At 43.5% G+C, this 27,072-nt stretch overlaps 1 protein-coding gene across 1 annotated transcript; it reads right to left on the reverse strand.

Annotated features, from left to right (window-relative positions):
* Positions 1-496: 496 nt before the first annotated feature.
* On the reverse strand, positions 497-26,502 carry LOC149443318 (adhesion G protein-coupled receptor F3-like). The gene is made up of 6 exons (XM_089655701.1): positions 26,494-26,502; positions 23,386-23,556; positions 18,884-20,245; positions 14,247-14,339; positions 8,343-8,396; positions 497-523 (listed from the first exon to the last, which is right to left on the reverse strand). The coding sequence occupies exons 3-6, from the start codon at positions 20,126-20,128 to the stop codon at positions 497-499; spliced, it is 1,419 nt and encodes a 472-aa protein (XP_089511827.1). The 5' UTR covers positions 20,129-20,245; positions 23,386-23,556; positions 26,494-26,502.
* Between the last annotated feature and the right edge of the window lie 570 nt (positions 26,503-27,072).

The raw sequence follows: 27,072 nt of genomic DNA on the forward strand, positions 1-27,072 counted from the left end.
ACTGTCACTCGCTGGATATTTTTTGGATCATTCTCTGTAAACCCTAGAGATGGTCGTGCATGAAAATCCCAGTAGATCAGCAGTTTTTGAAATACTAAGACCAGTCCGTCTGGCACCAACAACCATGCCACTATCAAAATCGCCTAAATCCCCTTTCTTCCCCATTCTGATCCTCAGTCTGAACTACAAGTGGTCTTCACCACATCTACATGAATAAATGCATTGAGTTGCTGCCATGTGATTGGCTGATTAACACTTTGTGTGACCAAGTAATTGAACAGGTGGACCTAATAAAGTGGCCGGTGAGTGTAGGTAGAATATGAAAACAACCAAAAAAGCATAAACAGCATAAATCTTCAATCTTCAGTAGCTGGAGTGCAACATTTTATCGTTGACGGGATACACTCAGAATTCTGCTTCTAACAAGTGCGAGCAGCAGGGTTAGTATGCAAAGTTGCCTCAGATATTAACTTCTATACTTTGTTATATAATGATCTCAAACTGTTCCGCTCAGCCCAGTCACCTGCAGAAAGTAACAAAATATGTTATTAAAATTAGAATTTAAAAAGTGTAGTTTAAATACAGATTTAAAAAGTAGCTATAATAGTTTGGATTTTTTTGGGATTTTAGGTTTTTTGAACTGATTTTTTAAAATATCTACAGTGCTGTAAAAATGTATTTGCCCCCCCTTTTTTTGTTGCATATTTGTCACACTGAAATGATTCAGATCATCAAAACAATTTAATATTACACAAAGATAACCCAAGTAATTACAAAATGCAATTTTTAAATGATGATTTCATTTATTAAGGGAAAAAAAAACCTGTCCAAACCTGCTGGGTCATATGTGAAAAAGTAATTGCACCCCCCCTCCACCCACTGCTAAATCATGAATGAACTGTGATTAACCACATTTTTTGGAAAGATTAGTTAAATTTCACTTGCCACACCCAGGCCTGATTACTGCCAGACCTGATGAATCAAGAAATCACTAAAGAAAGCCTGTCTGACAAAGTGAAGCGCAAAAAGCAACACATACTGCAATCTAAAGAAATTTATGAACAGATTAGAAACAAAATAATTGACATGTATTAGTCTGGAAAGGGATTACATAGGCTTTGAGACTCCAGAGAACCAAGGTGAGAGCCATTATCCACAAATGGAGAAAACTTGGAACAGTGGTGATTTGAACCTTCCCAGGAGTGGCCGGCCCACCAAAATGACTCCAAGAACACGACGACGACTTATCCAGGAGGTCATAAAAAACCCTCAACATTATCCAAAGAACTGCTGGCCTCACTTGCCTCAGATAAGGTCAGTGTTCATGATTCAATAATAAGAAAGAGACTGGGCAAAAATGGCCTCCATGGGAGAGTTCCCAAGCCAAAGCCACTTCTGACCAAAAAGAGCACAAAGGCTCGTGCCACATTTGCCAATAAACATCTTGATTATATCCAAGACTTTTGGGAAAATATTCTGTGGACTGATGAGACAAAAGTAAAACTTTGGAAGGTGTGCGTCCCCTTGCATCCAGCATAAAACTAACACAGCATGTCATAAAAAGAATGTCATCCCAGCAGTCACACGGCGGTGGTAGTGTGATGGTCTGGGGCTTCAGGACCTGGAAAATTTGCCATAATTGATGGATCCATGAATTCTGCGCTCTACCAGAAAACTCTGAAGGAGAATGTCCGGACATCAGTTCCTGACCTCAAGCGCACTTGGGTTATGCACAGTGGTGTATTTAGGTTCCCAATCCCAACTAAGGGAGCGAGAATTCAATGAGTGTGTGTGTGTATATATGATTTTCACTCTCTCTTCACTCTCTCCTCTCTCTCTCTTCCCTCTCTCCTATCTCTTTCTTCCTCTCTCTCTCTCCCCCTCTCCCTCTCTCTTCCCCCTCTCCTTTCTCCCTCTCTCTTCCCTCTCCCCCTCTCTTTCCTCTCTCTCTTCTCTCTCTCTCCCCCCTCTCTCTCTTCCTTCCTTCTCTCTTCTCTCTCTCTCTCCCCTCTCTCTCTTCCTTCCTTCTCTCTTCTCTCTCTCTATCTCCCTCTTTCTCTCTTCCCCCTCTCTCCTTCCGCTGTCTCTCCTCTCTTCCTTCCATCTCTCTTCCCCCTCTCTCCCTTCTCCCTCTTTCTCTCCCCTCCCTCTTTCTCTCTCTTCTCTCTCTCCCCTCTCCCTCTTTCTCTTTTTTCTCTGTCTCTTTCTCTCCTCTCTCTCTTCCCTCTCCCCCAATCTCTTCTCTCTCTCTCCCCTCTCCCTCCCTATCTCTCTCCCCCCTCTCTCCCCCTCTCTTCCCTCTCTCTCCCCCTCTCTTCCCTCTCTCTCCCCTCTCTCTCCCCCCTCTCTCTCCCTCTCTCCCTTCCCTCTCTTCCTTCCCTCTCTCTCTCCTCCCTCCCCTTCTCTCTATCTCTCTCCCCTCGCTCTTCCCCCTTTCTCCTTCTTTCCCTCTCTCTCTCCTCTCTTCCTCCCCTCTCTCTCTCCCATTTCTCTCTCCACCCCTCTCTCTCCCCACCCCCCTCTCTCCCCTCTCTCTTTCCTCTCTCTCTCCTTTCTTCCTTCACTCTCTCTTTCCCCTCTCTCCCCCCTCCCCCCTCTCTTCCCTCTCTATTTCTCCCTCTCTCTTTCCTCTCTCTTCTCTTCCTTCCCTCTCGCTTCCCTCTCCCCCCATCTGCCTCTCTCTCTCTCCCTCTATCTCTCTCTTCCCTCTCCCCCTCTTCCTCTCTCTCTCTCTTCCTTCCCTCTCTCCCTCCCCCCTCTATCTCTCTCTCTTCCCTCTCCCCCCTCTCCCTCTCTTCCTTCAATCTCTCCTCCCCCCTCTCCCTCTATCTATCTCTCTTCCCTCTCTCTCTTCCTCTCCCCCCCTCTCTCTCCCCTACTATCACATATTCCCCACATTCCTCCTAGCAAATACCACCCCCTTCCTAAAATCCACATTACACTTCCTAGAAAAAAAGGGAGAGGAAAAAGCCCGAAGGAGGTGAGCTGTGTTGTGCTCTCTGGGCTCTCCCTCTTGTCATCCATCCAGCACATGAGACACTGACAGATCGTATGGGAATGCACGCACACACAGTATATTTACGATTACGATTATGTTATGTGATTACCACCCACTACCTCCTCCAAGAGCTGCTCATCTCCGGGCAGCAGGAAATGTGGGTAGGGGGTGGTAATCATACAGTGTGTGTGCAGTCCCATACGATCTGTCTTTGTCTCATGTGCTGGATGGACAACAGGAAGGAGAGCCCAGAGAACACAACACAGCTCACCTCCTCCTGGCTCTTTCCTCTCTGCCACTTTTCCTCTCCCTGCTCCAGTCTTTCCCCTGGTCCCAGCTCTGAGCGCGGGTGGGGGAAGGAGCTCAGCGGCCACTCAGGAACACCAGGGCACCCCTTCCATCTGGCCAGGTCTGTCTCTCCTTCCAGCAGCAGAAAGCTGGCAGAAGGGAGAGGGTGAGAAACCTCAAACCGGCTATCAGCTGCTGGAGGGAGAGATTCACGAGCATTGTTCTGCAAATGCCCTCACCCACCACACCGATCCTCCTGCTGTCCAGGCTCCCTACAGGAGTACCGGTGGTACCCCTCAGATGGTGGCCCTGCATGGGTCAGTCTGCCACTGCTCAATTATATGATATGATATGACTATATAATAATGAAGAAGTAGCCCACACCTGGCTATAAAACAGCTTTTGATTCATTTGTCCAGTTATTTTTGGTCCCTTGAAAAAGTGGGGGTGGCTACTCTTAAGAGTTGTAATTCCTATACCCTTCCTCCAATTTGGATGTATATACCCTCAAATTAAACCTGAGAGTGTGCACTTTCAGCCCTTATCCATTATAGAACTATAGCTTGAATATGTTTTGGTAAATACCTGAAACAAACTAAAATTGTGCCTGTGTCCAAATATATATGGAACTAGCTGCCAATCTTTATATCACTAGAGGGTTCACTAGCAGGTGGAAGGAGGTCCTGATTCTTTTAATGATATCAAAAAATTGTGAAAAATTTAGAAAACAACATTTTCGAGTTACTGCTGTGCACCTATAAAATTCCACAACCTCTCTTTAACTGCATATATTTATGTGATATAAAAGAAAATACCCAAAATTTTGAAAAAAACACAATATTTTTAACTTTCTGCTATAAAACATATTCAATAAAAAATAAAAAAAAATTAGATTTCTTAATACATTTTGGCCAAAATGTATTTTGCTACATGTTTTTGAAAAAATAAATCCCAATAAGTGTATATTGATTGGTTTGCATGAAAGTTATAGCATCCACAAACTATGTGGTATCATCTGTACATTGCAATAAACAAGCGTCTTGTGATTGTGAAGTTTGTTGTAATTGGTTTTACATTAAATGGAATTTTAATGATATTTTAATTAACATTTTTGAAACATTTAATAACATAAAAAATCCAGTATTGATAAAATACCACCAAAAGAAATCTGTGTGAAAACAATTGTATACATTTTGTTTGGGTACGGTGTTGCATGACTGCGCAATTCTCAGTTAAGGTGCAGAGCCGAATAGCAAAAAATGGTCTGGTCACAACCATATGGAAGAAAAATATATTTGAAAGATATTTCAGAAATATTCTTCCCAATATATTGACATATATCTGAAATGCTACAATTTTGGCCATATTCCATATATTTCAAAATATATTTATTATATTTATATATATATATATATATATATATATATATATATATACTGCATGTTGAAATGTTTTTTTATGTTTTTATTACAAAATATATAAAACATATTTTACAGATTCATTTCAATTATACTGTATGTCTTTAAAAATAGAAATCTACATTTTTGGAATGCATTTACAAATATATGTAAAAATATATGTTAAAATGCCTTTTTTATATGTTTAAGAAAAATCTGAAGAATATTTTAAAAATATATTTCAAATATATTTTTCTTCCATGTGGGCATGAAGTGGGCGAAATGTTCCGGAGCTCAAATGGTTATATTGGATCAATAGGTAGTACAGGTATTTTCCTGGCTGTTTCTTACCTACTTGCTATACAGTCATCCATAGGTGTTTAATGTGGTTCCCTTGAAGAAAAACAAAAGCAATGTATTCATTAGATATGACCACTGTCATGTTTATAATGTATACGATAATTGAATAATTATGGTAAAACAGGATATTAGTGCAGTATAGATGATACACTTCCTTAGATTAGCTTTCTGCCCCATGATTGGCCTACTCTTTACCTCCCTATCCTTCTATGACACTATTTTCAGATACAATCAATGGCCAAAATTTGTGGACACCTTACCATTAGCAATGAAGTTCAGGTTTGCAGCTACCATAGGTCCAACCCACATGGAAGAAAAATATATTTGAAATATATTTAAAAAATATTCTTCCCAAATATATTTACATATATTTGAAATACTACACTTTTGGCCGTATTCAATATTTTTCAAAATATATTTCTATATGAAGATCTCTTTCACAGATATAGGTCTGGTCTGGAACACGAATAATCATCCCTCAGGGTGACCTATATCTGACCAGACCTATATCTGTAAAAGAGATCTTCATTGGTTCATACACTGCGTACTTGAATTATGCATCTGGTGAGTGCGTAATTTTTACCATATCATTGGGAGCACTGCCATTGAATTTGATTGTTATGCCACACCGATTTTATTATATAGACTATCACTGCTGTTGAGAATTTATACTTTTAGCTATTTTTTTGGTATTTCCAACTGGGGATAGATTGTACCAACACTCATTGTTTAGCGCTGCACTTATTTGTTGTACAGCTCAAGGACTGTTTACTGACTCTGAGTGCACAAGTGTGGAAAAATGCGTGTTGCCTGGCTGTGCAGATCTTTAGAGCAGTGGTTCTCAACCTTCCTAATGCCGCGACCCTTTAATACAGTTCCTCATGTTGTGGCGACCCCCAACCATAAAATTATTTACCCAGTAATTATAATTCATGAAGTGTCGTTTTACCTCCAATACTGCTGCTTTCAACACAGTAGCTGCTTTCAACACAGTAGCTGCTTTCAACACAGTAGCTGCTTTCTACACAGTAGCTGCTCTTTACACATTGGAAATATGTGTTTTCCCGATGGTCTTAGGTGACCCCTGTGAAGGGGTCGCGACCCACAGGTTGAGAACCACTGCTTTAGAGGGACATAATAACTCAGCGGCTCCCAAGGGGGTAGTACTACAGGTAATTTGGGGAGTTTAAATACTCTTCTGCCATTTTTTATTTTACAGAATTTAAGTAAGATTGTTTTTTTTTTTCTTTTGTTTTTTAGCAAAAAATTAAAAATCCAGTGTGTATTAAATACCACCAAAAGGAATCTCCATCTGTCTCAGAATTATATAAAACTCTTTTGGGTATAGTGTTGCATGACAGAGTAAATGTTATTCAAACTATCACAGCGCTGAAAAATGGCAAATGGCAGGTGATGAAGGAGTATTACGGGCTGGTATTCAATCGATCAATAATATAATACTACGCAGAGCTTTTTTTAAAAAAAAAATTTCACATTTTCTGGGATTATCAAGAGGGTTTGATGAAGAAGTGAGGAGATGTAAAACTGTGACCTGAATTTGCAGTAAAGTCATAATTGTCTGGTGACACAGCCACAGTTGTTGGGTAGATTTAGTCGATTGCAAGTTGCACAACAGATACAAAGGCTGGCCATACATGGGTCGATTTTTGTCCGATTTTCGCTTTGTTAGTGGGGCAATGGCACCGGCCGATTTTCGTGGTACCTCCCCATTTCGTTTATCGGGCATAAAAAATGTGAAATGTGAAAAATGACCGATTTTTGAAATCATTGGTGGCATCGTCGGATTACCGAACAAACGATGTTTTCGATCAAAAAATCATTCGGAATTCGACCCATGTATGGCTGGCTAAAGATACACCCTCACCGGCCACTTTATTAGGTACACCTGTACAATTTCTTGGTAACACAAATTGCTAGTCAGCCAATCACATGACAGAAACTCAATGCATTTAGGACCTAGTAAAGTGGCCGGTGAGCATATATTCTTCACAATGACTTTGGATACAATGTTTCATGATAGGCTACACTAATGGGCTCTGATATGTTGAACTGTTGGGCACTGATGAGGCTGCACTGATGACTACTGATGAGGCTGCACTGATGGGCACTGATAAGGTGGCACTGATAGGCTGCACTGATGGGGCTGCACTGATGGGTACTGATGAGGCTGCACTGATGACCACTGATGAGGCTGCATTGATGGGTGCTGATGAGGCTGCACTGATCAGGTGGCACAGATAGGCTGCACTAATGGGCACTTACAAGGCTGCACTGATGGGCTGCACTGCTGGGCACTGATAAGGCTGCACTGATAATGTGGCAATAATATGCTGCACTGATGGGCACTGATGAGGCTGCACTGATGGGCAATGATGGGCACTGATAAGGCTGCACTGATATGTTGAACTGCTGGACACTGATGAGGCTGCACTGCTGACTACTGATGAGGTTGCACTGATAAGGTGGCACTGATAGGCTGCACTGATGGGGCTGCACTGATGACCACGGATGAGGCTGCACTGATGGGCTGCACTAATGGGCACTTATAAGGCTGCACTGCTGGGCACTGATAAGGCTGCACTGATAAGGTGGCACTGATAGACTGCACTGATGGGCACTGATGAGGCTGCACTGATGGGCAATGATGGGCACTGATAAGGCTGCACTGATAGGCTGAACTGTTGGGCACTGATAAGGCTGCACTGATAAAGTGGCACTAATATGCTGCACTGATGGGCACTGATGAGGCTGCACTGATGGACAACGATGGTCACTGATAAGGCTGCACTGATAGGCTGAACTGTTGGGCACTGATGAGGCTTTAATTGTATTATAGCACAAGTGATACATTTGTTTCTCAGCACAGTGTTAGCAGCATATGTACCCTGCTGTCAAGTGTTTTTTTTTTAATATAAATGAATTTATATTGCACATTTTGGTTTATGCAGATTTTGTGCTTAAAATGTTGTTTTTTACCTCCGTTTGCATGACTGCAATGCGCTTTTGATGCGATTTTCAGTGTGATAGTGTAGTGAGACTTGGGATGTGCTTAGCATATTATGTGGAGCCAAATCACACTGAAATGGCACCAAAATAGTACAGGAGCCTTTTTTCAAAATAGAACCAAACAGGATTGCATTGATGCGAATGGGCACCATTGAGAATAATGTGATTTCCTTTGTCATGCGATTATGTACGATTCAAGTCGCATGAGAAGCTGCAAAAGTGTGAACCAGCACTAATACATATACACAGATACACATTCCAGCATCACTTACCATGCTGGTTGTAGGTAGGTTCTTCAGGAAATGTTTGCGCAGAAGATGCATCACCTGCAACATGATCACAAACACAATTATATTAATACGTATTCATTCAGTTATTAAATGGTTCAATGACAGCTGGGCGGGACCGCTCTCGTTCCAGGATGATGTCATATGACGTCATCCAACTCTTGTTGCGGATGCATGCAGCATGGTGATCAGCGGTGAGCTATGTCCCTCAGGCCGAACATACGAATGGTAAGGGCGATCTCACGGTGCATTGTGATTGGCTAAAGCAATGCACCTGACCACAGGTCAGGTGCAATGCTTTGGCCAATCACAGCACAATTGGGCAGAGCTAGCGGTGATGTCACCGCTAGCTCCCCCCAGTAGTTTACCAGTAAATGTCAGATTGCGATGAGTGCATGGTGGGTGCGGACGGGTTGGTGGGCATCAGATTTTTTTTTTTCGGCGAGTCAGCTTTGTCGTGACAACGTTGGACGCCATGATTGATGATGGATTGCAACAATGGAACTATTTTTTTACTTTTTTTTTTTCTAATAAAGGACTTGTCAAAAACTGTTTTGTCTTTTGCTCAATAAAGGAATTTTTCAAAAGTCTGGCATCTTTATTTTTTACTGAATTTAACCCTTTAGTGAATGGGTAAGGGTACAGGTACCCTTTACTCGTTCACAAGTGGGGGGGGGGCATTATGGTTTCCCCTTATTTAAAGGGGTACCCTGATGCTAAGGAGCCCCCTTCCCGCAGATCCCCACAAACACTGGGCCAGGGTTGTGGAGAAGAGGCCCTTGTCCCCATTGGCATGGGAACACTGTCCCAATTGTGAGGACATGTGCCTGGTAAGCTGCAGGGAGGATGGGTGCTCGTTCCCCCCCCCCACCTTTCCTGGCCTGCCAGGCCTGTGCTTGGATCAAGGGTCTGGTAGGAATTTAGGGGGGACCCCATGCCTTTTTTCCCCCTAACGAGCCTGGTATGGCTTTTAGGGGGAACCCCGCACACTTTTAAATAATTTTTTTACTGTGGGGTCCCTCCTAACCTTTCTACCAGACCTAAAGGGTCTGGTATTGATTGGGGGGGGACCACATACTGCTTTTTTTTTTTTAAATAAAAATGTAAGTTAAAAAAAGATGTTCTGCTGCTGCAGATTCTATATATTGTACAGATGTGCAACTTTGCAGGTAGTTTAAGGGGACACCCAGGCATGACATTTAAAGGAGCTTTAACCCCTTCACGCCGGTGCCTCCCGGCCCTTTAAGGGTTCCAGAAGTCGGGAGGCGGGGTTTAGGGTCATGTGACCGCCGTGACGCACCATCACGGCGGTCATATGATCAGGAAAGTTCGAAAGAGGAGATCGGGACTTTTCCGTGAGTACCGGGCATGTGTGCCTGGAGCACACAGGGCGCGCGCTCTCAGCACATATGTCCTTTTTTAATAGAACGCAAATGTGCGGCCACTCGGCGTTTAGGCATTTTGTGTGCGGCCGACGTGAAGAGGTTAAGCTTGTTTTTTTTTTTTACTTTAAGCAATGAAAAATTACTGCCTCTATAAAATCGGTACTTTTTGAAATTCTTTTTTTCACTGATTCACATCCCTCAGGGCAATACCCGAGTCCTCACACTCATTTCATGGCCAATAACTTGCATATAAGCCTTCAAAACGGGAACCTTGGAATTTACAAGTACGAGTCCCATAGACTTGCATTGAGTTTGAAATTTACAGTCAAACATTAGGTTTGAATGTTTGACTGTGAACCGAACAGGGCAGGGGTGTATCTACCGTGAGGCAAACAAGGCATTTGCATAGGGCAGCAATTTTTAGGGGAGTGGCACTGCCCCCCAGAAGAAGAAGAAATGTGTGCAGTGGCGGACAGAACCATGCAGGGCCGCCATTTGAGGGGTACCGCTGGTACACCTGTTGGTGGCCCGGAGAGCAGGAGGATCAGTGTGGTGGGGATGAGCAGTTGCAGAAGGATGCACTGTGTATCTCTCCCTTCAGCAGCTGAAAGCCGGTTTGAGGTTTCTCCTCTTCCTCCCGTCAGCTTTCCGCTGCTGGAGGGAGAGACAGACCTGGCCGGATGGAGTGTTCCTGAGTGGCTGCTCTCTGCTGAGCTCCTTCCCCCATCTGCACTCAAAGCCAGGACAAAGGGAAAGCCTGGAGCAGGGAGAGGAGAAGTGGCGGAGAATAAAGAGCCAGGAGGAGGTGAGCTGTGTTGTGTTCTCTGGGCTCTCCCTCCTGTCGTCCATGGAGCACGATACAAGATTACTGATAGATTGTATGGGACGGTATACACACAGTATGAATACCACCCCCACCCACATTTCCTGGTGCCCGGAGATCAGCAGCTCATGGAGGAGTCATACTGTCTGTGTGTGTATGCAGTCCCATACAATCTAGCAATGATCGTGTATCATGTACTAGATGGTCGACAGGAGGGAGAGCCCAGAGAACACAACACAGCTCACCTTCTCCTGGCTCTTTCCTCTCCACTTTTTCTGGGAAGTGTAATGTGGATTTTGGGACGGGGGGTGGTATTTGCTTGGAGGAATGAGGGAAATATGTGCTAGTAGGGGAGAGAGAGAAGAGAGAGGGAAAAGAACCAGAGAGAGAGAAGAAGAGAAAGAGAGAGAGAGAGAGAGAAGAGAGAGGGAAAAGATTGAGAAAGAGAGAAGAGAGAGAGAAGAGAGAGGAAAAAGACTGAGAAAGACAGAAAAGAGAGAGAGAAGAGAGAGGAAAAAGACTGAGAAAGACAGAAAAGAGAGGGAAAAGAGAGAGAAGAGAGGGGAAAGAGAGAGAGAGAAGAGAGAGGGAAGAGAAAGGGAAGCGAGAGAGAGGGAAGAGAGAGAGAGAGAAAGAGAAAAGCAAGGGAAGAGAGAGAGAGAGAAGAGAGAGAGAAAAGCGAGGGAAGAGAGAGAGAAAAGCGAGGGAAGAGAGAGGGGGAAGAGAGAGAAGAGCGAGGGGAGAGAGAGAAAAGCGAGGGAAGAGAGAGAAAAGCGAGGGAAGAGCGAGGGAAGAGAGAGAGAAAAGCGAGGGAAGAGAGAGAAAAGCGAGGGAAGAGAGAGAGGGAAGGGAGAAAAGCGAGGGAAGAGAGAGAGATAAGAGTGAGGGAAGAGGGAGATAAGAGCGAAGGAAGAGAGAGGGAGAGAGAGGGAGAGAGAGAAAGAGAGATAAAAAGAGAGAAGAGCAAGAGAGGGAAGAGAGAGAAGAGAGAGGGAAGAGAGAGGAGAGAGAGTGAAGAGCGAGGGAAGAGAGAGAAAGAGGGAAGAGAGAGAGAGGGAAGAGAGAGGGGAGAGAGAAAGGGAAGAGAGAGGGGAGAGAGAGATGGAAGAGGGAGAGAAAGAGAGGGAGAGAAAGAGAGGGGGAGAAAGAGAGAGAGAGAGAGATGGGAGGGAGAGGGGGAAGAGGGAGAGAGAAAGAGAAAGAGAGGGGGGGGGAGACAGAGAGAGAGAGAGAGAAGAGAGAGGGAGAGAGGGAGAGAAAGAAAGAGAAGAGAGAGAGAGGAGGGAGAGAGAGAAGAGCAAGGGAAGAGAGAGAAAGAGGAGAGAGGGGTGGAGAAAGAGAGAGAGAGAAGAGAGAGGGAAGAGAGAGGAGAGAGAGTGAAGAGCGAGAAAGAGGGAAGAGAGAGAAAGAGGGAAGAGAGAGAGAGGGAAGAGAGAGGGGAGAGAGAGGGAAGAGAGAGGGGAGAGAGAGTTGGAAGAGGGAGAGAAAGAGAGGGAGAGAAAGAGAGGGAGAGAAAGAGAGAGAGAGATGGGAGGGAGAGGGGGAAGAGGGAGAGAGAAAGAGAAAGAGAGAGGGAGAGAGAGAGACAGACAGAGAGAGAGAGAGGAGAGGGAGAGTAAGAGAGAAAGAAAGAGAAGAGAGAGAGAGGAGGGAGAGAGAGAGGAGGGAGAGAGAGAGAAGAGAGAGAGAAGAGCAAGGGAAGAGAGGGGTAGAGAAAGAGAGAGAGAAGAGAGAGGGGGAGAGAAAAAGAAAGAAGAGAGAGAAGTAGAAGAGGGGGAGAGAGAAGAGCGAGGAAGACAGAGAAAGAGAGGAGAGAGGGAGAGAGAGAAGAGAAAGGGAGAGAAAGAGAGATACAGAAGGAGAGAGAGAGAGAGAGAAGAGAGAGAAGGAGAGAGAGAGAAAGAGAAGAGAGAGAGGGAGAGAGAGAAAGAGAGAGGGGAGAGAGGGAGAAGAGTGAGGGAAGAGATAGAGAGAAGAGTGAGGAAAGAGAGAGAAAGAAAGGAAAGAGGGAGAGAGAAAGAGATAGGGAAAAGAGAGAAGAGAGAGAGGGAAGAGGGCCCACACTTTGTCTCATGGTAACGTGAACTTGAATGGGCTGCCAATACACCTCAAAGTAGCCAAAATTGGACAAATGCTGTTTTTTTTAATGAAAATACAACATATGGAACTATTGCTGTCAGCAATTCAGGCTGTTGGGAAGGGCCATACCTGATACTAGAGCACAAGTTTTTTCAGCGGGAACATGGGGGAACTGAGATAGAAAATAATTTCTTTACACAAGAAAGGTGAAGGCTACAAGAAGATCAGCAAAGCTTTACTTATCAGTCAGAATACTGGAGCAAAAGTGATACGAAAATTTAACAAAGATGGAACTGCAACCATCTCACAGAGACGTAAAGGCCATCCACGGAAGTTACCACCTCAACAGGAGCATCTTCTGATGAGAAGGGTTGAAGAAAATCACTATGCAAGTTCACTGTAGTTAGCTAAAGAAGTAGAAAGCCAAACCGGGTGATTGTTTCCCGTGACACAATACAGCTTATACTGCAGAGGAACGGCATACATGGGTGTTGTCCACGAAGGAAGCCTCTCCTAAAGCCTATGCACAAAAAAACCCACCTAGAATTTGCCAGGGCCCATGCTGAAAATGAAGACTACTGGGACTCTGTACTTTGAGACCAAGATAAATATTTTTGGAACTGATGGCTTCAAAAGTGTTTGGTGTCACAAAAAGGTGAGGAGTACAAAGAAAAATGCATGGCGCCTACAGTGAAACGTGGTGGCAGTGTCCTTCTGTGGAGCTGCATGAGTGCTGCTGGTGTCAGGAAGCTGCATTTCATTGATGGTATCATGAATTCACAGATGTACTGCTCTATATTGGAAGAAAAAATGCTACCATCACTCTGTGCCCTTGGTCGTTGTGCACTTTTCCAACATTACATTGATCCAAAACACACATCTAAGGCCACTGTTGCATTTCTGGAAAACAGGGTGAAAGGGATTCAGTGGCCAAGTATGTCTCCTGATCTGAACCCAACCGAACCACTATGGGGAATTCTGAAGAGACAAGTTGAGCATCACTCTCCATCCAGCATCCAGGCTCTAAAAGAGGTCGTTATTGAAGAATGGAAAAAGATGGATGTTGCAATATGTCGCCAACTTGTTCATTCCATTCCTAGAAGACTTGGTGCTGTCCTTACAAATCATGGAGGTCATACAAAATACTAGATGGAGGAGTTCTTGTTGTGGGGCGGATTCATTTTTGCATCAACTCATTTGAGTAAAACTGAAGATTTTGTAATCCAAGTTATATTATTAACCTTTCATGTAATGAGCTAAACAAATGTTCTATAAAACTCAGTTTTGCCAAAAGTTTGGAAATTGTTCTTGTGTGTCATTGAGATATTGATTAAAATCTTACTTTTCAAAAGGGGTGTACTCATTTATGCTGAGCACTGTATAAGATATATGTATATATGACAACTCATGGGGTCCCCGAGGCAATAGGGGATCATGGGGCCCCTGTGTCCTTGCACAAACTCAAAAAAGCCTATGAAAAAGGTACCAGGGGCATCTCATGGGGCCCCTTACTGACCCCGGGCCCTTGGGCAGTGCTCGAGTTTCCAAATGGTCAGTCCGCCCCTGATATATATATATATATATATATATACACACACACACACTGTATATTAGCAAATGTTTTGCTTGTTTTTCCAAAATCAAGATACTAACCTTTTTATCCAGGAAACACCCGAAACACAATAAAAAGATTCCCTATAAGAGGAAAGGATTAAGATGGTAAAGCAGTCTGACATGTTGTATCATTACAGAATTTTTAATTTTTTTAATTTAAGTGAGCAACCCTGTCCAACATGGAAGTCTGTGTGTTAAGTGCAGTGAAATATTATTTCTTGACACCACTCCGACTGCTAGAGCACAGGGGTCCATTTTTGTGCGGGGAGGATCAAAGGATCAGGTAAGTCTACAGTACGTCCCTTCATCTCCTCCCCAGACAAAAATGAGCAAATAACCCTTGACATGTGAGCGTAGCCCCACTGCAAGGGAAAATGTTTTTTTTTTGTTTTCCAGAGTTCAGCTTCAATAATAGCACAACTTGTGCACATGCTTGTTTTTCTTAGCAATTCGGTTATATTTCATGGCCTACTATAATAAAAAAAATTCAGCTTTGTGGGGACTGATTCTTAAAGTATGTGTAAAGCCAAAACATTTTATGTTCAAAACCTGAAACGGAAAAATTCCGTGCTCGGATCGTGTGATTCACTAAAAGTGAATCGCAAATTTTTTTTATACAAAACTTGCAAGAAATCTAAAACAAAATAGCCCAGCGCTAAATAATAATCACATCAACTGTAAGGGGTCAAATAATTCATAATAACAAAGAAAATAAATGGTGTGCAACAAATACATAGAAAAATGCTGACATACACATAAAACATCTGTGCAAGTGCAATCAGTGTGTTATTATACGTGTGGGAATCAATCCAGCCCTCCGCACAGTGACCGCCGTCCAGAAGACTGGATTGCAGCTTGTGTATCAGCTATTGGTAAAAAGGATTTCTATGTAAGTGCGCAATTTAGTTTTAATTAAAAAAAATACATTTTAATTAATATACCAGTGTTAATTTTGACCTAAAATTTTGATTTATTTTTAATGATAGTCTATTGAACACTCCTGATGTCAAGAGGGACACTGATGGGGACATCTGATACAAGGTGGCACAGGTTCTGTTTAACCGCATGCCGCCCAGCCACTGTACATATACGGCGGCAGGGCGGCACCCGCAGGCAAAACCACGTTTTAAGACGTGTGTTTTGTAAACAAATAGGGGGCGCACGCAAGGCGCGCCGCCGCCCTATTTGTCCCGTGGATCACCGCCGCAGATGTCAGTCGCCGGGTCACAGCCGCTCCTTAGCGGCTATGTCCCGGCGATCGGCGGCAAACAGTGACAGAGAGCACAGCTGCAGTAGCTGTGCTGTCTGTCACTTCCTTCTCAGCTCGAGGATGAGCTGATCGAGAAAGAACAGTTTCTCTTTCTCGATCAGCCTTGTCCCGCCCCATACCCACCCCCGCCCCCTAGTAAAACACTCCCCTCACTCCTATAACCCTTCCCTGCAAAATAAAGTAAACCCCTTCCTCCCCAGTGCCATTAGTACAGTGTCAGTGTTTTTTTTTTGCACTGATCACTGTATTAGTGTTTTTGGAGATGTCAGTGACCCCAAGTCAGTACCCCCCAATGTCAGAATGTCCGCCACAGTCCCGCCATAAGTCGCTGGTCGCTGCCATAAGTCCCTGATCGCTGCCATAAGTCGCTGATCGCCGCCATTATTAGTATAAAAAAAACCCTAAAAATCCCAGTATCTTTCCCGCCATTTGTAAACGCTATAACTTTCACGTAAACCAATTAATTTACACGTATTGGGATTTTTTTTAGCAAAGACATGTTGCAGAATGCATTTTGGCAGAAATTTATGACTAAATTTGATTTTTGCATTTTTTTTTTACTGGACATGTTTTATAGCAAAAAGTCCAAAATATTTTTTTTTTCCTCAAAATTGTCAGCCTTTTTTTTATAGCGCAAAAAATAAAAACCGCACAGGCGATCAAATACCACCGAAAGAAAGCTCAATTTGTGGGGAAAAAAAGGATGTAAATTTCATTTATGTACCATATTGCATGACTGCACAATTGTCCATTAAACTAGCACAGCGCTGTATAGCAGAAAAATGGCGTAAATTGCAGTATCTATACCATAGTTTGTAGACGCTATAACTTTCACACAAAGCAATCAATATACACTTATTGGGATTTTGTTTACCAAAAACATGGAGCAGAATACATTTTGGCCTAAATTTATAACCAACTTTGAGTTTACTATATATTGTTTATAGCTGAAAGTAAAAAATATTGTTTTTCTTCCAAATTTGTGACCTTTTTTTGTTTATAGCGTGAAAAATAAAAAGCGCACAGGTGATCAAATACCACCGAAAGAAAGCTCTATTTGTGTGAAAAAAAGGACGTAAATTTCGTTTGGGTGCAGCATTGCATGACCGCGCAATTATCAGTTGAATTAGTGCAGCGCTGAGTAGCAAAAAGAGGCCTGGTCATTAAGGGGGGTAAATCCTCTGGAGGGCAAGTGGTTAATCACCCAATCTAATGATAGCCTAATACATAATAGTGTTTCCCAGGTAGTGACACTGTGTGACAGACTGTAAAAGACTCACATACAGTGTTGCCATTATATCAGATAGGTTACACCCGGCCCTGCCTAGTTCACACTGGCATTGAAAACAGGCATTTGAGGGGCTTTTTTAACACTCCTTAAACACCTATGTAAATGATAATATGGATAGCACACAATGCTGTTCACATTATCAAAACGCAAAGTGTTAGCGGTGCTTTGCTTCAAAATGGAAGCCTCATGTTGAGTCCGAAGAAGTTTGAAGCCTTTCAACACTTCCCATTCAAGTCTATGGTAACTCTCTGGAAACACACTGGCAGGTGTTTGCGGAGCGGTTTTGGTGAGTTAATAACATTGCAATTTATTATAGGTGTTTGTGGTACAGTTTTAATGCACCATTTTCATTGCAGTGGTTTTGCACAGAGCACCCTGATCTTCTTCTTCTTGGGTCCCCCGGAAGGCGCTCCTGGCTCCTCCCCCTTGACCAGTTTCCCCCATAGCAAGCCGCTTGCTATGGGGGGCACTGGTGTATGCTCGCTCCTGAGCCCGGCTCTATGCATCCATAAGACACATAGGGGTTTATTTACTAAAGCTGGAGAGTCCAATCAGCTTCCAGGTTTCATTGCCAAAGCTTCATTGAACAAGCTGAGGTTAGAAGCTGATTGGTTTCTATGCAGCAGGGAGTCTGATTTTGGACTCTCCAGCTTTAACAAATAAACCCCATAGAGCCGGGCAGCATAGTGGTTAGCACTTCCACCTGCAGTAATAGGGTCATTGGTTCAAATCCCAACCACAGCATCCTCTGCCTGGAGTTTGCATGTTCTCCCTGTGCCTGTGTGGGTTTCCTCCCACACTCCAAAGACATGCTGGTAGGTTAATTGGCTCCTGTCTACATTGTCCCTAGTATATGAATGTGACTTAGGGACCTTAGATTGTACGCCCCTTGAGGGTTAGGGACCTTAGATTGTACGCCCCTTGAGGGTTAGGGATCTTAGATTGTACGCCCCTTGAGGGTTAGGGACCTTAGATTGTACGCCCCTTGAGGGCTAGGGACCTTAGATTGTACGCCCCTTGAGGGTTAGGGACTGATGTGAATGTACAATATATATGTAAAGCACTGTGTAAATTGATGGCACTATACAAGTGCCTGAGATAAATAAATAATAATAGAGCTGATCAGCCCTACCCCCCACTCTCTCCTCATTGGTTCACTGGCTGTAAATGACAATGGCTCCCACTGTTGTCTCAGCCAATTAAGAGAGGGAGTCCCAGGACAGTCCAGGCTCTTGTTCACTTCACTGGATTGAGATGCAGCTTAGGTAAGCATTAGGGGGGCTGTGGGGGGAGCAGCACACAGAAGGTTTTTTACACATAGTTCACTATTATTAAAGGACTTGTCAAAACTGTGTTTTTGTTTACTTTTCACTTTTTTTGTAAATGAGTAGGGATATTATGTACCCCTTACTCATTTGCATAGGGGGTATTATCTGGATGTAGCCCCTTGTTGAAAGGGGATACCAGATTCCATCAAAGCCCCCTGCCCACATACCCCCACAACCACTGTGCCAGGGTTAAGAGGAAGAGGTCATGGTTCTGAGCAGGGGCGGACTGATAACTCATGGGGCCCCCGGGCAATAGGGGATCATGGGGTCCTTGTGTCATTGCCCAAACTCAAAAAAACCTATGAAAAAGGTACCAGGGGCATCTTATGGGGCCCCCTACTGACCCCGGGCCCTCGGGCAGTGCCCGAGTTTCCAAATGGTCAGTCCGCCCCTGGTTCTGAGGTGCACTATAGACAGCCTTTCTAGACGGAGCTAATGAAACGTTTGTACCATGTTTTATTTCTGTCTGTGTCTAGTAAAAAAAGGAAAGGTAATACACAGTATATATAAACTTATTTCTTCTCTGTTTACAGCACGGGTGTCAAACTGGTGGCCCTCCAGCTGTTGCCAAACTACAAGTCCCATGAGGCATTGCAAGATTACAAGCATGTCTCCCAAAGGCAGTTTCGCAACAGCTGGAGGGCCGCCAGTTTGACACCCGTGGTATAGTATCACATTCTTTACAAAAATATATAGAAGGGTGGTGCTAAGGAAATACATTTTGAAAGTCACATACCTGTAAAGGATTGAGGATGTCAAACAAATAGTGTAGCCAAATAACATCTTTGTTCATCAGCAGAGGGACCCCGACAGCCCAAGTCAACCCATACTGAGGAGTATAAAAGACCACCGCTTTTGCCAGCTTCTTTACCACCTCTTCATCCTCATCCTTCCCCTCGGAGATGGGAGGTCTCAGAAGTTTATAGATCACAATAATGAGTACCAAAAAATTAGCAACCATAATAACTATGGTTGGGATGGTGAAGGCCAAGGAAGCACCAGTTGGACCCTTTAACCAGCAAACATCTTCACTTCTGTAATTACCTGGAAAGTACCACAAGAAAGTAGACACAGCTATAACCAGAGGGCAGATGTAACCCAACAAAACTGAGAGGGCTATAAATTCTCTCATAGTGACATGGTGGAAGACAAACACTAAACGACTGACCAAAAAGACACCCTGGACCAAGGTCCAGCAGAAGAAACCCATTAAGGAAAGATGGGTGCAAAAGGTGAAGGCATCACACAATTTTTTTTGAATCACTGGGTGAATAAAACCGGAAGCTAAGAATGAGATGTTACTTATCAACAAGAACACAGACATGTGAAGAATGGTCCAGTATCTGTGTGATGCCATGCGGTTATGGGTTTGTCTCAGGAGAATAATCTGTATCGATATACAGAAAATGAGAGCGATTATGGACAATGAAAGTCCGACCCTTGTGATGTAATCCAAAATAACAGAATCCAAGGTTCCTACTGTCACCGAGCTTGACATTAAAACGGAGAAGGACGTCAGATGGGTACAGAAGCAAGTGGTAGATCCATTGGTGGCTTGCGTAACACAACCATTTGATGACCATTTACCTAGGTGGAAATCCCAGAACACACATACGGCAGTCTGGTCACAAGAGTAATTACCACATGCGAAGGTCATATTGATGTTGGCTGTATGATAACTTCTGTTATTTAGGATCATGACATGTGTCTGTATGGCACTGGCCAAAAAGAAGGAGTTGAAGGTCTCTCCATCTTTATTATACTGGCTGTTAAAGATTTTGTTGGGTGGTTTGTAAGTCATGGACAAAACATTTACATAACACTCAGGAGGAAACTCAATGTCATTATCTGGAAAAGACATCAGGCTGCTAGTTCCTAACTGAATATCCACATTTTCTTCTAAATCTTCACAAGATGACACCAAGCAGTGGAAGTCAAAATGTTTGAAGAATAAAGTGATAGATTGATGGGTGACTGACATCAGTGAAAAGAGACTCTCGAGACATTTCAGTAACTGTGGACCAACAGAATTCTCCAAACTGGCTGCAGGCTCGGAGGAAAGCACACTGTTCAGTTGGTCAACAATCACAAGTACTTTCTGTAAATAGAAGAATATTTTCACCATTAGTGACTATTAAAGCCATGTCTGGAAGCTACGAAAAGGCTTGCAATGTGACTTCTCCTTCCATAGGTTGGTGTTATCAGTAATTCTTACATTTTTCATACACTGGAGCAGGAGCATGCATCTTTAAAACGTGTCTGTCATGGAATAGGCTACATTTGTAAACTGATTCTTTATTAGGTGCCCATATATACAAAATAAAACATTGGCCTTCAGCCAGTGTTTTGTTATTTTTTTTGAGAGTTTAAAAAAGGTAACATATAGTGTAAAGCCTGCCATAGATGGTTCGAATCTCGGCCAGTTCAGCAGTAGCTGGCCAAGATTCAAGCCATGTATGGGCAGGCTGAATATACCCAAGTTCATTGATTGATCAACTTGGGTACAACCAGCCTGGTGGATTTTATAAGCAAATATTGCTAGAAGCTATTATAGCCCTCCGGTGGGGATGGATCCCCCCATGGTTGCAGAAAAGAAAATCGTTCTGTTTATGGTTGGTCTAAGTCAGGCAGAAGACTCAGTCAGCCAGGAGACCTACAAAAATAAGACATGTGCTAGACCTAAAGAACATAAAATGAGACGTGCTAAACCTACACAAATAGGACATGCTGGATATACACAAATAAGACTTGTTCCAGATCTACCCAATTGAAATTACACAATTGAGACAAGTGCTGGACCTACACAAATGAGAAATATGCTGAAACTACACAAATAGGACATGTCCTGGACCTACACTACTAAGACTTGTTCCAGATCTACACAAATGAGACTTATTCTGAAATTACAGAATTGAGACGTGCTGGACCTACACAAATAGGACATGTTCTGAACCTACACAACTAAGACTTGTTCCAGATCTACACAAATGAGACTTATTCCTAATTACACAATTGATACATGCTGGACCTACACAAATAGGACATGTTCTGGACCGACACAACCAAGACTTGCTCCAGATCAACACACATGAGACTTATTCTGAAATTACACAATTGAGATGTGCTGGACCTACACAAATGAGACATATGTTGAAACTACACAAATAAGACATGTTCTGGACCTACACAGCCAAGACTTGTTCCAGATCTACACAAATGAGACTTATTCTGAAATTACACAATTGAGACATGTGCTGGACCTACACAAATGAGACATATGTTGAAACTACACAAATAGGACATGTTCTGGACCTATACAACTAAGACTTGTTCCAGATCTACACAAATGAGACATATTGAAATTACACAGTTGAGACATGTGCTGGACCTACACAAATGAGATATATGCTGAAACTACAAAAATAGGACATGTTCTGGACCTACACAGCTAAGACTTGTTCCAGATCTACACAAATGAGACTTATTCTGAAATCAGGGTTGATCAGAGTTTAAGGTATCTGAGTATGTGATCAGGGTGGGGGTATCTGGGGATGTGATCAGAGTGGGGCTATCGGAGGGGTATGATCAGAGTGGGGGTATCTGGGGAATGAGATCACAGTGGGGGTATCTGGGGATGCGATGAGAGTGGGGGGTGTCTGAGGTTGTGATCAGAATGGGGGGTATCTGGGGATGCGATCAGAGTGGGGGGTATCTTGGGGTGTGATCAGAGTGGGGGGTATCTGAGGTTGTGATCAGAGTGGGGGTATCAGTGAGGTATGATCAGAGGGGAGTATCTGGGAATGCAATCAGAGTGGGGGTATCTGAGGTTGTAATCAGAATGGGGGGTATCAGGGGATGCGATCAAATTGGGGGGTATCTGAGGTTGTGATCAGAATGGGGGGTATCTGGGTGTGTGAGCAGAGTGGAGGGTATCTGAGGTTGTGATCAGAGTGGGGGTATCAGTGGGGTATGATCAGAGGGGAGTATCTGGGGATGTGATCAGAGTGGGGGTATCTGAGGTTGTGATCAGAATGTGGGGTATCTGAGGTTTTGATCAGAATGGGGGGTATCAGGGGATGCGATCATATTGGGGGGTATCTGAGGTTGTGATCAGAGTGGGGGTTATCTGAGGTTGTGATCAGAGTGGGGGTATCTGAGGTTGTGATCAGAGTGGGGGTATCTGAGGTTGTGATCAGAATGGGGGGTATCTGGGGATGCGATCATATTGGGGGGTATCTGAGGTTGTGGTCAGAATGGGGGGTATCTGAGGTTGTGATCAGAATGGGGGGTATCTGGGGGTGTGATCAGAGTGGGGGTATCTGAGATTGTGATCAGAATGGGGGGTATCTGGGGGTGTGATCAGAGTGGATGGTATCTGAGGTTGTGATCAGAGTGGGGGTATCAGTGAGGTATGATCAGAGGGGAGTATCTGGGGATGCAATCAGAGAACGGGGGTATCTGAGGTTGTGATGAGAGTGGGGGGTATCTGAGGTTGTGATCAGAGTGGGGGTATCTGAGGTTGTAATCAGAGTGGGGGTATCTGGGGATGTGATCAGAGTGGGGCTATTGGAGGGGTATGATCAGAGTGGGGGTATCTGGGGATGTGATCAGAGTGGGGGTATCTGGGGATGCGATCAGAGTGGGGGTATCTGGGGATGCAATCAGAGTTGGGGTATCTGGGGATGCAATCAGAGTTGGGGTATCTGAGGTTGTGATCAGAATGGGGGGTATCTGGGGATGCAATCAGAGTGGGGGGTATCTGAGGTTGTGATCAGAGTGGGGGGTATCTGAGGTTGTGATCAGAGTGGGGGTATCTGAGGTTGTGATCAGAATGGGGGGTGTGATCAGAATGGGGGGTATCTGAGGTTGTGATCAGAATGGGGGGTATCTGGGGGTGTGATCAGAGTGCGGGGTATCTGAGGTTGTGATCAGAATGGGAGGTATCTGGGGGTGTGATCAGAGTGGGGGGTATCTGAGGTTGTGATCAGAGTGGGGGGTATCTGGGGGCATGATCAGAGTGGGGGTATCTAAAAGTGCATGGGTTAGGGTGGCCCAAATTACTTGCCATGCACCGAGTGCTGACAGCCCACTCTATGCCACTGTAGGTAGGTACTGCTAGATGTCTACATTTTAGTTCTCAAGTTAGTTCAGGGCTTTGAAGGATGATGAGAACAATTCAAGGAATGGTTATTTGTAGAAAAAAAAACATGTATTATTGTAATTCATTGTGACACTCACTTCTACTGTGTCCACGCTAAACCGGAGACCGCATATCTCTGCATTTTGTGTGATGTTCCCCAAGATGTATAAAATCAATGTAATGTCACTTGGCAGAAACCCGACAGAGGAGCTGGTGGTGTAACTCCAGAGAGAATGGATGACCTCAATGCCTCCAGAATCCAGCAAATTCTAGATGTAAGGAAAAAAAGGGTCATAAATAATTCCAACATGAAATCCATATAGAAGGCATATAGTCATGAACCAAATATCCTATACTGGGCGTTCTCACTCAAGAGATAAAATGTTTACAATTTAATGTATCCATGCTACAGATGTTATTGTACCTATAATATCTACAGTATATAAATACAGCTGTCGATCACCAGGTCCTGGCAGGTGATTCCCTGCCGAGAATCACTGACAATACAGATCTCTCCCCCGTCAGCTCCAGCACGCTGCTTTGTATGGCTCTGCATAGCAGAGTAATACAAAGCAGCATGCTTACATTGTAAAACACACACAGCACACATAGTAAAACAGCACACAGTTAACCCTTTGAGTGCCCTCAGATGTTAACCCCTTCCTGCCCAGTTCCATTAGTACAGTGCCAATGCTTTTTATTAGCACTGATCACTGTATTGGTGTCACTGGGGATGTCAGTGACACCAAGTCAGCTTCCCCCCAGTGGCAGAATACCCATCGCAGTCCCGCTATAAGTCGCTGATAGCTGCCATTACTAGTAAAAAAACACATTTCAGTATATATACCGCCATTTGTAGAAGCTATAACTTTCACGTAAACCAATTAATTTACATGTATTGGGATTTTTTTTTAGCAAAGACATAGAGCAGAATACATTTTGGCCAAAATTTATGAGGAAATTTGATTTTTTTTTAATTTTTTTACTGGAAATGTTTTATAGCAAAAAGTCAAAAATATAGTTTTTTTCTTAAATTTGTCATTTTTTTTGGCTTATAGAGCAAAAAATAAAAAACGCACAGGCAATCCAATACCACCGAAAGAAAGCTCAATTTGTGGGGGGAAAAAGGGTGTAAATTTCATTTGGGTGCAGTATTGCATGACTGCGCAATTGTCAGTTAAAGTAACGCAGCGCCGTATCGCAAAGAGTGGCCTGGTCAGGTAGGGGGGTAAATCCTCTGGAGGGCGAGTGGTTAAATGCTGTATCAGGGTATAGTGGCAGCCTCAGCCTGCCCTGGGAGCAACTAGTGAGAGCTCACTCTGGGTCCGTACTTGGGCGCAGACAATGACAACACTACAACACAGGTTAACCACATGCCGCCCAGCCACTGTATAAATACGACGGCAGGGCGGCACGGCTGGGCAAAAGCACGTTTTAAAACGTGTGTTTTGTAAACAGGTAGGGGGCGTGCACGAGGCGCACCACCGCCCTATCTGTCCCGCCGATCACAGCCGCGGATGTCAGTTGCCGGGTCACAGCCGGTCGTTACCGGCTATGTCCCGGCGATCGGAGGCAATCGCTGACAGAGAGCACAGTTGCAGTAGCTGTGCTTTCTGTCAGTTCCCTGACAGCTCCAGGACACGCTGATCGGGACAGAAGAGTTTCTCTCTCCCGATCAGCGGTGTTCCCTGCAGTACACCCCCCGCCCCCTAGTAAAACACTCCCCTCACACAGTTAACCCTTCCCTGAATAATAAAGTTAACCCCTTCCTCCCCAGTGCCATAAGTACAGTGTCAGTGTTTTTTTTTTTGCACTGATCACTGTATTGGTGTCACTGGGGATGTCAGTGACCCCAAGTCAGTACCCCCCAATGTCAGAATATCCGCCACAGTCCTGCAGTCCCGCCATAAGTCGCTGATCGCTGCCATAAGTCTCTGATCGCCGCCATAAGTCGCTGATCGCCGCCATTATTAGTATAAAAAAAACTAAAAATCCCAATATCTTTCCCGCCATTTGTAAATGCTAAAACTTTCATGTAAACCAATTAATTTACACGTATTGGGATTTTTTTAGCAAAGACATGTCGCAGAATGCATTTTGGCAGAAATTTATGACTAAATTTGATTTTTAAATTTTTTTTTTACTGGACATGTTTTATAGCAAAAAGTCCAAAATAGTTTTTTTCCCTCAAAATTGTCAGCCTGTTTTTTTATAGCGCAAAAAATAAAAACCACACAGGCGATCAAATACCACCGAAAGAAAGCTCAATTTGTGGGAAAAAAAGGATGTAAATTTCATTTATGTATCGTATTGCATGACCGCGCAATTGTCCGTTAAACTAGTGCAGCGCTGTATAGCAAAAAAAAGGCGTAAATTGCAGTATCTATACCATAGTTTGTAGACACTATAACTTCCACACAAAGCAATCAATATACACTTATTGGGATTTTCTTTACCAAAAACATGGAGCAGAATACATTTTGGCCTAAATTTATAACCAACTTTGAGTTTACTATATATTTTTTATAGCCGAAAGTAAAAAATATTGTTTTTCTTCAAAATTTTTGGCCTTTTTTTGTTTATAGCGTGAAAAATAAAAAGTGCACAGGTGATCAAATTACACCAAAAGAAAGCTCTATTTGTGTGAAAAAAAGGACGTAAATTTCATTTGGGTGCAGCATTGCATGACCGCGCAATTATCAGTTGAATTAGTGCAGCGCTGAGTAGCAAAAAGAGGCCTGGTCATTAAGGGGGGTAAATCCTCAGGAGGGCAAGTGGTTAAAACAAGAACATCTTGCACAATTTTGCATATTTTCTCATCCCCTTTCTCTGTATGAAAGGCCACCAGCTATGTAAGAAATTGAAACCTTAGAACAGAAAAAATTCTCTCCTCAAAGCTGTAAGTGAAGCACTTTGCAGACCCTTTGCCCTAGAGGCAGTGGGATCAGGAACTTACACCCAAGCACCCTCCAGTGCCTATAATTTGTATTAGCACCATCATTGTAGATCCAAGGCTTCATGCCTGGTCTTCTCTACCAGCTACAATCCATGGGTAACAATCAGTGAACCTTTAGAAAACTTCTCTGTCCCTTTTTGCAGGCATGCATGCCAATTGCCCAGCAGGTTCCATTGTGATCCAGTTCATCTTTCCTTGTTAGGTGTCTGTAATCCTTTATTCAGGTTCAGGACACAACAGAAACACTTACTTGAGAAGCTTGTTCTATCCACGAATGTAAATTGGTTATACCCATCATAGTTGTATTATATCCTAGGGTTGAAACACAATATATATATAAGAAACAGTCAATGTCTACCATTACTCTATGTATTCTATTATTCTATTTGCTGATAGCTATCTGCACATGCAGGGCTCTCTGAATATGGAGTATCTCCAGCATGGTGTCCAGGGATGAACAAGAATCATGACCATTTATAAAGGTGTCGAAGAATGTGTCTTTCATGTTATACCACAGAAAATTCCCTGGCCCATTCACATTTTTTTCACAGGTTTTATCTTTCCACATTTACATGCAAACCAAGTAGTCTAGCGACAGAGATTGGAAAAAATTATAACACCACCAGGGGTAGGTTCAAAAAACATCTGATTTCAATGCAACTGGGCAAGTGTGTAGGCAGGTGCAGTCTCTTTCCTCCACTGCAGGTGGTGCTCAAGCCACAGAGGCATTGCAGAGGGAAAGGAAGTCAGGAGGAACTAACTCCTTTATGGTTTCCTTGGTCACTGGTAATCGATCTGGTTGGATGTTACCAGGGGCGGACTGACAACT

Source organism: Staurois parvus, unplaced genomic scaffold (genome assembly GCF_062004578.1).
Source record: "Staurois parvus isolate SC_StPar_1 unplaced genomic scaffold, SC_StPar_1.0 ptg000860l, whole genome shotgun sequence".
NCBI lineage: Eukaryota > Metazoa > Chordata > Amphibia > Anura > Ranidae > Staurois > Staurois parvus.